Source organism: Pelodiscus sinensis, chromosome 25 (genome assembly GCF_049634645.1).
Source record: "Pelodiscus sinensis isolate JC-2024 chromosome 25, ASM4963464v1, whole genome shotgun sequence".
In the NCBI taxonomy this organism is placed as follows: domain Eukaryota; kingdom Metazoa; phylum Chordata; order Testudines; family Trionychidae; genus Pelodiscus; species Pelodiscus sinensis.
The window spans coordinates 1,965,187-1,977,182 of NC_134735.1; the positions used below are offsets into that span (position 1 = coordinate 1,965,187).

The window sequence follows — 11,996 nt, forward strand, 5'->3', positions numbered from 1 at the left end:
TCCCTTCCTGGCCACCGGCGAGGGGAGCGGGCGGTCCGTATTGCCGAAGGCCGCAGGGACGCGCGCTGGGCCGTGGCGCCAGGGCCGTGAGCAGCGCCTCTGTCCTGCCAGCATGGCGAGAAGTCCCGTGGCACCTTGTAGACTAACAGATTCATTGGCGCAGGAGCCTTCCTGCCTGCGTCTGACCAAGTGGCCTTTGCCCACGGAAGCTCACGCTCCAATAGCTCTGTTCGTCCATACGGTGCCACGGGACTCCTCCTCGTTTATGCAGATTCAGACGCACAGGGCTGCCCCGCTGATACTTGTCCTGCCAGCTGTCTTGGCCCTCACTGCCCGCGCCGCCGGCCCTGGGTTTCTAGCCAGGAGGGCGGTTTGAGACAGTGACTCGGAGGGCGAGTGACCCCACGGTTTCTCCCCGAGGCGTTGGCGAGCCTGGAAGAGCCGTTCTGGGAGGCAGGCCCGGGCCAGCCTTTCCCTGTCTCTTGGCCCCTGGAGGGCAGCGAATCTGTGAAATCGGGGCGTGACCCTGCTCCCCGCACGGCGAGCTGCGCCAGCCGCGCGTGACCTCCCCTTCGGCCTCCCGAGGGGCGGGGCTTGGGAGACCCCCATTGCTTGGCCTGTTCCAGTATGACCTTCGGGGGACACCCGGCCAATGGAAAGAGTCGAGCGCCCCCAGGGAGGAGCGGCAGGCGCCATGGCCTGGGGAGGGACTGCCCGGCCCGCGGCCGCCCCGGGTGTGTGGAGAGGGACCGGCCTGCCAGAGGGGCATGGCTGGGCCCGGCGGAGGAGGCTGCTGCTGGGAAAGGGGAGAGCAGGGAGCTGTCTGAAGCTCCTCACAGCCCTTGCCTTGCTGGGCTGCGCTGTGTCCGTGGGGGGCTGGCGGGGAGGAGAGAGCAGTGACGGGGGGGCTCTCAGGGAACAGGGGGGAGGCTCTTAGGGACTGGGGGGTTCTCAGAGAACGGGTGGGGGGGAGACTCTTAGAGGCAGGGAGCTCTCAGGGAATGGCTTGGGGTTATCAGGGACCGGGGGGGGGGTTATCAGGGACCAGGGGGGTTATCAGGGACTGGGGGGGCTGCCCGCTCTCTGGCCACGCACCCCCAGGCCAGCTCTGCCTCTCGCATGAGGCTTCGCAGTGTCCACTTCAGCCGCCCTCCCCCCACCAGAGCCAGGAACTCCTGGAATTCGGCCAGGGGGCAGTGGACAGGGACAGCCCTTTGTTCTCTGGGTCCGGCCTGGGGGACTAAAGGCAGCGCCCCGCCCCTCCCCCTCCCCCTCCCAGGATCTCTCTAGGCTCCTGCCCCTCCCCCGCCCTGCTTTGGCCAGGCCTGGGAATGTCCCTGCTTTGTGTGTGGTGTGGGGCAGGCCAGAGGGGGAGGAGGGGCCCTGGGCCCCTTCCTTTCAGAGGCAGGAGGTATGCAGCTAATTCAATGGGCCACACTTTGATTACCTCTCTGATAACAGAGGAATGCCAGCAATGTGTGTGTTTTGGGAAGGGGGAGGGGGCGCGCAGGGGACCACCGGCCTCTGGCAGCTCACTTCAAAAGGCCCAGGCCAGGAGAAGATGGAGGGGCTGGTCCCTGCCGGCCTGCCCTGCTCGTTCCCTCCCCCAGAGGGGCTGCCTTTGCCTTTGCTGGGGGGGTCGTTTATCTCTAGCCCGCCTGGAAAATAAACAGGCGTAGGTCCGGGTTTGGAAGGCCCTGCCTCCTGGTGGGGCTGAAATGCAGCCCCCTCTGGACGCGGCGGCCCCGGCGCAGTGGAACACGGCGGCGAAGGGAAATTGCGCCCCAGCCCTGTGCCGAGAAGAGTGGTGGGGCGCAGCAGGTGGAACCCACAGGCGCCGGCGGGTTTCGCAAGGTCTCGCCAAGCGCCGCAAGCTGTGGGGGGAGCTGGATGCCCGGCTCTGCCACTCTTTGCTGTGTAGCCTTGTGCAAGTTGCTTTGCCTCTCTGCCTCGGTTTCCCCACCTGAAGAGAGGGGATAAACCACCCCCGCTCCACGGGTGGTACGAGGCCCAAGGTGCTAATTGTGATCGGCTTGGATGCCTTTGGGCTGCAGGGATCCAGAGACACAGAGCAACTCACGCAAATGAGTAATGTGACTCTGAGTAGAGCCCTTCCTTCCTGACAACCCCAGCTGGCCATCAGCTTAGCCCTGGAGCATGAAGGTTGCCAGTCCTGGGGATTATTGTCTGTGACCAGTGTAAACACAGCTGCTATTCCTGCTCCTAAACATCTCCTGGTAAGGATCTTGCATTTGCATTAGCTTTCATCTCGAAGGGTGCCAACAGGCTAAGTCTCCCTTTACCTGGGACTGAAAGGCAGCCACTTCTGGAGTGCAGCCCAGCCTGTGCTTAGCCCAGCAGCCCCCCCAGGGCGGGGCAGGAATGATTGCTGGGGCTAGCAGGGGACATGGGGCCCCTCTCCCAGCCATGGAGGATTGCTGGGTCTGGTGGGGTATGTGGGGCTCCCTGGGGCTGCACTCATGACCTCAGGCCCAGGGTCTCTGGTGCCTGCCCAGTCCCTGTCCACATCCTCTCTTCCCCCTCCCCAGAGCCCCAGCTCTAGCAGGCTGCAGGGGGCACAGCAGCCCCCACTATCGAAAGTGTCCGGTGCCCCTGGCTGGGGGAGGCGAGTTTGTTGCTTTACTGCCGACTCTGGGTGTGTACGCGGGCACGGTTGGGGCCTCTTTATGCTGCAGGGAGACCTGGCTCAGGGTTCACTTGCAGCCACCGAGGAGGGGTTAATTTCCGTGTCCAGCTCACGTTTGCTATGATCAGCGAAGGGCGCACACCTCTTCCTGGACAAGCAAGTCAGCCCTGCCCCTTGGATCTCTCCCGTGGGACAGTGACTCCTTGGGTTGGATCTGGTGGGAAACCTTTATTCCATCTAAAGGGGACCTTGGCCACTTGGGAGTCCCTCACCCCCATGCAAGGCCTGCAGCGGATTCCAGCCCTGGCGAGCCACCCTGAGGCCCCACATGGATCTAATTCGCCTCTCGCCCTGCTTCTGTGGCCTGAGAGCAGCTCTGTCCGTGGTTGTGCCTCATTGGTTGCCATGAGGGCTCCCAAGAGTCAGCCTCGGAAAGGTGCATTGGCAGGGGGTCGGGCTCAATGTTCCCCCTCAGTTTTTCCATCCATGTGTGGAATTCATTTTGTTCTGTGCACTGAGGCATGTACGATGTGCACCACCAATAGAAACACACGCTGCCCGCTGTGGGCGCGCTGCTAATCAGCTAGGAGGCACCTGAATCTCTCCTGGGCTGCCGCCCAAGTACTCCTCTTACAGGGAACACTGGTTGGGGTCGGAGAAATGAGAACCAGAAAAGGAAAAAGGAAATGTTCCTTTGAACTTGCAGGGTTCTTCTTTCAGCTTTGTGCAAACCCCACCCTGACCTAACCTCCCCCCCCACCCCCCCACCCCCCACCGTCAACACTCTTGGCCTGGCCAAGGAGCTGTAAACATTTAGCTCAAAACAATCTTTCTTCCTCCTGATTTTCATAGTTTTTCATGTGCCAAGACGTGGGGTCGGGGGAGATGGCTGGGAGGGCCAGGGGGCTCCATGTGGGGATGGGGGAGGAAAGAATTCTCTCCCCTGAAACACTCCCCCTTTTGGTCTAACTGGGGGCATTTTCCTACACTCTGCGAAGAATGGGCTGTGGGAGATCACGTGACCTGGGTTACTGAGTAACAGATGAATGGTGGGAATGCTCCATTCATAAAAAAAAAAAAAAAACCTGTTCCAAAGAGCAGCGTGTGGACCAGATGGGCAGGGAGCTGGGAGTAAGGCTCTGCTGTCGGGAGAGGGGAGCAGCCTGAACAGGGCTGGGAATTACCAGCCGCCCTGCTGTTGAGAGATAGGTGGGGATGCTGAGATGCTGGGGAAGTTATTTTAATCCCCCTCCACCTTCCCAAACAAGATTGCAGATTAACTCTTTGCTCACCCCTCCCCGAAAGCAGACATTGCCAGATGATCCAGTAAATATCTCCTGGAGCCGGATACACTGATAGGAGCCTCCGTGGTCTGGTGGCCTCTGGCGTGGCCCGGCAGGGGGTGGTCATGTGCGGGGGAGGGTGTCCCTCTGGTCCAAGATGCTCAGCTGCTAAAGCAGGACGAAGACCTCCGTTCCCACAGCTAGCACTACGCGCCGTCTCGCTGGGCCAGAGTGGGTGAAGCCTCACGGGATGAATCATTTTCATACCATTCATGGTTTTCATCCCCCACCGGCCAAACGGTGCCTCGTAGCACATTCTTGAGGTTGGTTTCATTGAGCTGACGACGAAACTGATCTTGCCCACCTGGTAGGCTGCCTTTTTCCTACTTGCTCTGTGTCACGCAACCAGCATAGACTTCTCTGACCCGCATCATTGTGTGTTTATTGTGGCCGACTTTGTTAATGATTTTGTTAAATTGCCGACAGAACTGTGCTGGAAATGACCCAGATAATGTTGGTTTTTTCATTCCAATTCATCTGACGAAGTGGGGTTTGCCCACGAAAGCTCATGATTCTATGTATTTTGGTTAGTCAGTGAGGGGCCACAGGACTCCTCGTTGTTTTTAAAGCTACAGACTAACACAACGACCCCTCTGAAATGTATAATTTGGGTTCAGCTGACTAGCAGTCTCTTTCGAGTGGAGCATCTCTCTGTAAAATCCTGGATGAAAGGCTCGCAGAGCTAGGACACTCTGAATTAGGAAATTAAATTTCCTTTCTAGCATCCCGATCGTGTCATATTGGAAAACTGGAGTCTCACAGGTCCCAAAAAAGTGTTGTTTTCTTTTGTGTTTTGTTGCTCCATTCCACTGAGAAACTGCTCAGGGAAATATTGGCAAATAGAGCCCTTAGAAACCTGCAATCAGGGCCGTTCAGTGGTGACGTTTCAACAATCTATTAAGTTAAATTAGTCTAGTCTATATTTGAGAGAATTTGTGCGTCTGTCTGTCTGTGTGTGCGTCTGTGAGTCCGCTTGTTCCTAGCTCCTAAAAAGTAAGAGCTAGGACCACCAGTTTGGTGTATAGCTTCCTCCTATATCTGAAAGCAGCGTAAGGGTTTGGTTGTGCCAGGACAATGGAATGTGTGTAGAATGCAATGTTTCCCGTCAGACGGAAAGGGGTGTTGGGGAGCAAGTCCCACAGCCCCAGGAAGCAGCCACTGGTCAGACTGTCTCCCCCCCCCCCACACACACACACAGCCACCAGCCCTTAGGAAAAGCCAGCAGGCGGGATGTGTGGACTCCTCCATGGACTGGCCCCCCTCCTTCCCTGATTCCCGCCACACCTCCCAACCCCTGTCCTGATTCCTGCACCCTCACCCTCTGCCCTGAGTCCCCCCCTTGCTTTGACTTCTGCAACCCCTTGCCCTGAGCCGGGGGAGCCCTGACTCCTGCACCCCCCACTCCCTAAGCCCCCTGCTCTGAAGGACCCAAGCAATGTCCAGAAAGTCTTCTAGTAAAATATAGTTTTGTCCCAAGTGGAGCATTGAGCTGACAAGCTGTGAGTGCCTGTTGTAACGTCCTACAGTGTACGCTGTGCAGGGTCTCCAAACAACCACCCTACATGCAGGACTTTGTTCTCCAGATGCAGGGTCTGACCCTGCAAGCTGCTGGAAAAAGCCAGGATTCCGGCTGACAGCTGGGGCTTTTGGAACCATGCCGCATTGCAACCTTAGGGCATCTCTCGACTTACTGGGAGATCGGCGCTGCAGCAATCAATCCTCCCCAGCGTTGATTTAGCAGGACTAGTGAAGACCCACTAAATCAACTGCTGATCACTCTCTCGTTGGCTCTGGTACTCCTCCAGCATGAGGGAAGGGACCAGAGAGATTCCCCACAGTGGAGACCCTGCAACAACTCAATCCATGAGATGTCGGCTCCAGCTACGGTGTCCATGTAGCTGGAGTTACGTAGCTTAGGTCAACATTACCCCGTAGCGGAGACCTGACCTTAATTCCCAGATGGAGAGCTGTTCAATCTCCGTGACCTGTTGAGTCCTGTGCTGCTCAGATTGCCAGCCGGGGGAGCATCTAGCACCCTGGGTGTTCTTACTTGTCAGTGACAGTGGTCCTTAAGCAGGGTACCACATACCCCTGGGGTGCCCAGAGCTCTTCCACAGGGCTCCTCAGCTCCTCTCGATGTTGGGCTAGTTTCATGACAGGCTACATAAAAGCACTAGTCTAATCTGCACAAACTACAGTTTCGTACAGACAGTGACTTGTACGGTAGCAGAGACCCTTGCCCTTCACAGGAGATATGTTCTCGAGAGAACCACAAATGTCCAAATTAGGGATGTACAAGGTTAACCAGTTAACCAGTTACCTGGTAAACCTGCAAGACTCAGCCGGCCGGAGCGGTCCCAACCCGAGGCACCGTGGGACCCTGTCAGCCAGAGCAGTCTCCTGTGTCTTGGCAGGCTGGCTGGACCCCATCCGCATGGTTAACTGGTTAAATGATCACAATTAGATCTTTTCACTGGTTAACTGTTTTAATGGGTATTTACCTCCCTCTTGCGAGTAAGGCGGAGGGGGGAGGGGTGTTCCCAGCACAACACAGCCACATTTCCCATATACAATGATGCAATGGAGTAATACTGACATGGAACAATGCAGTGAGCGCATGTAAGATCTAAGGGTATGTCTGCACTACAAAGTTAGTTCGAACTAACGGACATTAGTTTGAACAAACTTTCCTAGGCAGCACTCCGTTAGTTCGAATTTAATTCGAACTAACGGAGCGCTTAGTTCGAACTAGGAAAATCTCATTTTACGAGGATTAAGCCTAGTTCGAACTAGCTAGTTCGAATTAAGGGGTGTGTAGCCCCTTAATTCGAACGAGTGGGAGGCTAGCCCTCCCCAGGTTTCCCTGGTGGCCACTCTGGCCAACACCAGGGAAACTCTTCTGCCCCCCTCCCGGCCCCGGACCCCTTAAAGGGGCACGGTCTGGCTTCGGTGCCTGTGCCAGGTGCAAGCCTGCCAGCACCCAGCCAGCAGACCCTGCACCTGGCACGGATCGAGCCACCCACCTGATGCCCCCCAGCCCTCCCCCTCTTCCCGGGACCAGGCTGGCGGCTCCCGGGAGCTTGCCCGGGACCACAAGAGGCGGGCACCCACCTGGGCTAGTGCAGACATCGTGGACCTTGTCCACGATCTCCGCACTAGGCACAGGAAAGTGGCCGTCTAGGGCAGGAGAGCTGCCAGCCTGGCCACCCAGGAGCAGGTGTGCAAGAGAATCAAGGGGGTCCAGTGAGACCCCCGACCCTGAGCCCTGAGCTTACAATGGCCATCCTGGGTCAGACCAAAGGTCCATCTAGCCCAGTAGCCTGTCTGCCGACAGCGGCCAACCCTAGGGACCCTGGAGGGGATGGACCGAAGACAGTGACCAAGCCATTTGTCTCGTGCCATCCCTCTCCAGCCTTCCACAAACCTTGGGCAGGGACACCACTCCTACCCCCTGGCTAATACCACTCCATGGACCCAGCCTCCATGACTTGATCTCACTTCCCTTTAAACTCTGTTCTAGTTCTAGCCTTCACAGCCTCCTGCAGCAAGGAGTTCCACAGGTTGACTCTTTGCTTTGTGAAGAACAACTTTCTGTTACTAGTTTGAAGCCTGCTACCCATTCCTTTCCTTTGGTATCCTCTAGTCCTTCTTTGTGGGAACTAATGAAGAACTTTTCTGTATGCACCCTCTCCACCCCACTCCTGCTTTTAGAGACCTCTATCCTGTCCCCCCTCTGTCTCCTCTTTTCTAAGCTGAAAAGTCCCAGTCTCTTTAGCCTCTGTTCATATGGGACCTGTTCCCAACCCCTGATCATTTTAGTTGCCCTCCCCTCTCCCAGCCTCTCTCTTCCCCTCTCCCACCTCCTTTTCCCAGTCTCCCCCAGTTTTGTTCAATAAAGACAGATTCCATTTTGGAAGACACGTTATCTTTATTTTGTACATCAATAAGAGGGGCTAGGGAAGGGTAAGTGGAAGGAGGTGAGGGAGGAATGGGGCACGAGCCCCTGATGGGGAGGACTGGGCTGGCTCTGCGGGCTTCTGGGGGTGGAAGCTCCCCTGCAGCCCCCCAATTGCCCCCTCTCCCCAGAGGGCAGCCTGTGGCAAGTGCAGCTGGGCTGATGGCCGAGTGGTGTGATGTGCCCAGTGTGGGTAGTCCGGGCACTCCAAGCCAGGACTGCTTTGCAAGCGGGGCACCCCTGAGAACTGTCTGTCCGGGGTGGGGGTCAGGACCCTTTAAGCACAGCCCTTGGCTAGCCTGAGAAAGCATCTCCACGCTCTAAGTTCTCCTCTGATGCCCTGCTGGCACTGCTTCCGGCCATCCTTAAGCCCGGTTCAGGGTCCACTTAATGTGGACATGCTAGTTCGAATTAGCAAAACGCTAATTTGAACTAGTTTTTAGTTCTAGACGCGTTAGTTCGAATTAGCTTAGTTCGAATTAACTAATTTGAAGTAAGTTAGTTCGAATTAACGTTGTAGCGTAGACATACCCTCAGAGAACCAGAAAAGCCTTTTCCTGGACGGCCATTTAATGGTGGTGAGGACGAGGGGGGGGAAACCATGCTAGTGAAGTTGACTGTGATGCCAGAGTGGTGGTGGGGGGGATAAAACCAGGCTGGAGACGGTAAGTCCAGTCAAATGCTAACTAGGGGTTTTTGCCCTGCTCCTGCACAGTCTACACTTCAAAAGGATAAATTTCCAACCACACGAACCTGTAATAAACCCCTCAGCTGCACGCTAATCTCCCTAGCCAGTTCCTGGGACTGGCTCCCTGCGTACCTGGCAGTTGTCTAATCCAGAAGTCTGGGGGGCACGTTAGCATCACTGAAATTTAGAGAAAACGGAATTTGTGTTTTAAGTTCTACAGCACTTTATTATTTTTGTACTTTTTACACCCCAAAATGTCATCGCCCGCCCGGCTACGATTAAGTTGTTTAAACAAATGTGTTGCAATGGTAGAAAAAAATCGTGTGTCTGAAAACTGTAGGTACTGGGGGGACTTCTAATTTTTTTTAAAGGGGTACTTTATTTTAAAAAAAGGTTGAGAAACACTGATCTAATCAGCCCAGAGGGTGGCCAGACCACTTGGGGAAGGGGGCTAATGGGCGGGTTCGCAAAGGAACAGCGTGATGGGAAATTGTTTAGACTTTTAGCTCCTTAAAAATGTCTTTGCACCTTCAATTTCCCTCTCATCACCTTTTTCCTCCCCCGTTAGCCTCTTGCCCCTCTCTGTCTGCATCACTCCCTTTTCTTCTCAGAGGCCTAACGATTCTGCTGCGATTTAGTGAACGTCCATTTCCTAGAGCAGAAAGCCTCGTGCTTGGGTTGCTCGCACTGCGGATCTGTGAAACCCCAAAGCGCGAACCTGCCATAGCGAAAGCTTCCCGTATGATATGTCTAGTCCAGCTGATTTATTTTATAATTACCTGGTGGAAACAAGAAAGTCGGCCATGGTTCCGTCCCAGGGTACTGGGACACTCAGGTATTTTTAGGTCTGATTTTGCCAGCAAGTCGTCTGCCAGGAAAGTGAAACTTGGGGGTTCGTGCGCCGGATCAGACTCTTGGAAGGGGACAGTGGTCTGGAGAGGTTGAGCGCCGCTGGGGGAAGGAACTGGCTTTATGGGGCAGCGTATCTTCCAGAAGCGTCTCTGAGGAAGAGAGCACCGTGGTGTCCCCGTGTCTGTCTCCTGTCCATCCCTCCATCCAACCTTTCCCAGCGCTGCAGTGAAAAGAGGAGGCCTTCCTCCTTCCAGTGAGGCTGCACCCTCTTTTTACCAGGCCTAACCTTTCCCCCCTTCTCTGGCCCCTTAGAGCAAGCTCCACATGGAGGGATTCCGCAGCCTGAAAGAAGGGGAGGCCGTTGAGTTCACCTTCAAGAAGTCGTCCAAAGGGTTGGAGTCCATCCGAGTGACCGGCCCCGGGGGCGTGTTCTGCATTGGCAGTGAGAGGAGACCAAAGGGGAAGAACCTCCAGAAACGCAGATCTAAAGGAGACAGGTAAGTGTAGCAGGGCAAGGGCATGTCAGAGAGCAGGCCCTGATCTCCAAGGGCTTCTAGCCCCGCACTGGGAGAGAACTCTGGGTGGTGGGCAGCGTGGGAGGAGACTCAAAGCCAGAAGACTATTTGTGGACTGATGCTTGATCTGGTAACACCCTCCCCACCCATCCCCTGTTTGTATCCGTCCTTCCCCTGTAAGGCTCTCTCTGGGTCTTATTGCTCCACCCCTCTTCATTTCCCAATGTGCCCCAGAATCCTCTAGCTCCTTTGGGACCCAGGCCAAGGTTCTGGAAAAGCCCCCGAGGCATCTTCTTCCACAAGGGAAATGTCCCTGTCCGGGAAGGGCGGGTGGTGGCCACCTTGCTCCTGAGATCACCAAGGTAACCAGGGTCCTGGCTCTGTACTGAGGAGACCACCAGGGTAGCGTCTGCAGACACCTCGGACAGGTTCCTGCTGACCGGGGGGACAGGCACAGAACTCCTAGTGGAGCTGGACGTTGCTGATATTAAGGAGCTGGGTTGGGGAGACCCCATCTGGCTGCTGGGCCTTTGGGACGCCGCGGGGAAGGCATGAGGCTGAACACTGGGAACAGAAGGGTTCTTGCCACAGGGCTCCTGGGGGTAGAAGGGGGCAGTGGCCCTTCCTCTGAAAGATGCTTCCTTCAGCCTTTAATGAGTGTCAGATGCAGATTTCTGGGGAAAGGGCAGAAAACCAGAAGTGAAAGGCCAGAGGTCAAAACCACCCAGGGCTGAATGGCATGGACCAGTGCTCCCTTTCTGTGCCTGTGTGCTCAGGGTGGTGCTGGAGCCACACGGCGCATTGGGGGAGGGCAGGGGTAATTTTCTCCAGGAAAAGCCCGGCCTTGTGAGAGCTCAGGAAATGGCCGGACAGCCCCGCACGGTCTCCCACAGCAGCTCTGCAGCCCAGAGGCAAGACTCTAGTTAGCACCACGGAGCCTTCCCCTCCCACTCCAAGTTTGCCGGGGGTTTCCTCAAATTCTTCATTTCCCAGGACTTCCCTGGGCTGGGGGGGGGGGGGGGGGGGAGGGGGAGGGCTGTGTGTTAGTGCTGCCACCTGGTGGGCATTTTGAAGTCTATTTCCCAGGCTGTGAAAAGCGAGTCGGGTTGGGAGGAGTGGGGTTCTGCAAGGGGATTTAAATCCTTGGGGGGGATGCGAAATGAACCCAGAAAGGCTGTTGTTGGTTTGGTTTTCCTTCTCGGTGGTGGTTTGACCGTAGAGATGCAGGGCTTGACATGGACATGGAGACAAAAGCCAAAAAATACACTGAAAGGAGGCTTGGCAGAATTGGATTGCTGTCTTTTTATAATTCCAGAGCACAACCTGGATGTTTATTTTAAGCATTTTTATTCATTTTAAATGTACAGAGTTGTGCAGAATTAAGGGGCGAGGGTGCAGGCCACAATGAGCGACAGTAAAACATCGAGAATCAAAAAGTTAAAGCTTTGTCACTATTCAAACACAAACTGTACCCAGCATGTCAGAATATGCAACGTAAATACATCTCTGTAAGGCAAACTCTGGCGTTCCCAGGCAGTGTTTTCTTATTTTGCCTCTTATTTTCTACATTTTGATTATCACTGGAAATATTTTTTGTGTGTGTGTGTGTGTGTGTGTGTGTGTGTGTGTGTGTGTGTGTGTGTGTGTTTACTGACCATCTCACCCTTCCAAGTCTAATTCAAAGGGAGGCTAAATGCAATGAACTCTCCATGCACTCTGTTTGGTCCTGGATGGAATCTGAAGTAGTCAGCTGTGTGTCTCAGCCCCTACGTCGCTAAGGCTGTGTCTAGACAATAAAGAAAAGTTGGAAAAAGATACACAAATTGTGAATCGCAATTTGCGTATCTTTTTCTCCTTCCCCCCCCCCTCCCCCCCGAGGCATTTCTGAAATTTGGCCCGTCTACACAGGGCCAAATTTCGGGAAAACCTCCTCTTTCGGAACAGCCCTTCTTCCTCGTACAATGAGGACTACAGAGATGCCGAAAGAATGCGACCG

General features: G+C 55.3%; 1 protein-coding gene across 1 annotated transcript in view; it reads left to right on the forward strand.

Moving 5' to 3' along the window:
• Positions 1 to 11,996, forward strand: part of LIN28A (lin-28 RNA binding posttranscriptional regulator A) — a 38,112-nt gene that overhangs the window by 21,514 nt on the left and 4,602 nt on the right. The window contains exon 3 of the mRNA XM_075908848.1: positions 9,798 to 9,982. Coding sequence (XP_075764963.1) covers positions 9,798 to 9,982 — 185 coding nt within the window. The remainder of the gene's footprint in view (positions 1 to 9,797; positions 9,983 to 11,996) is intronic.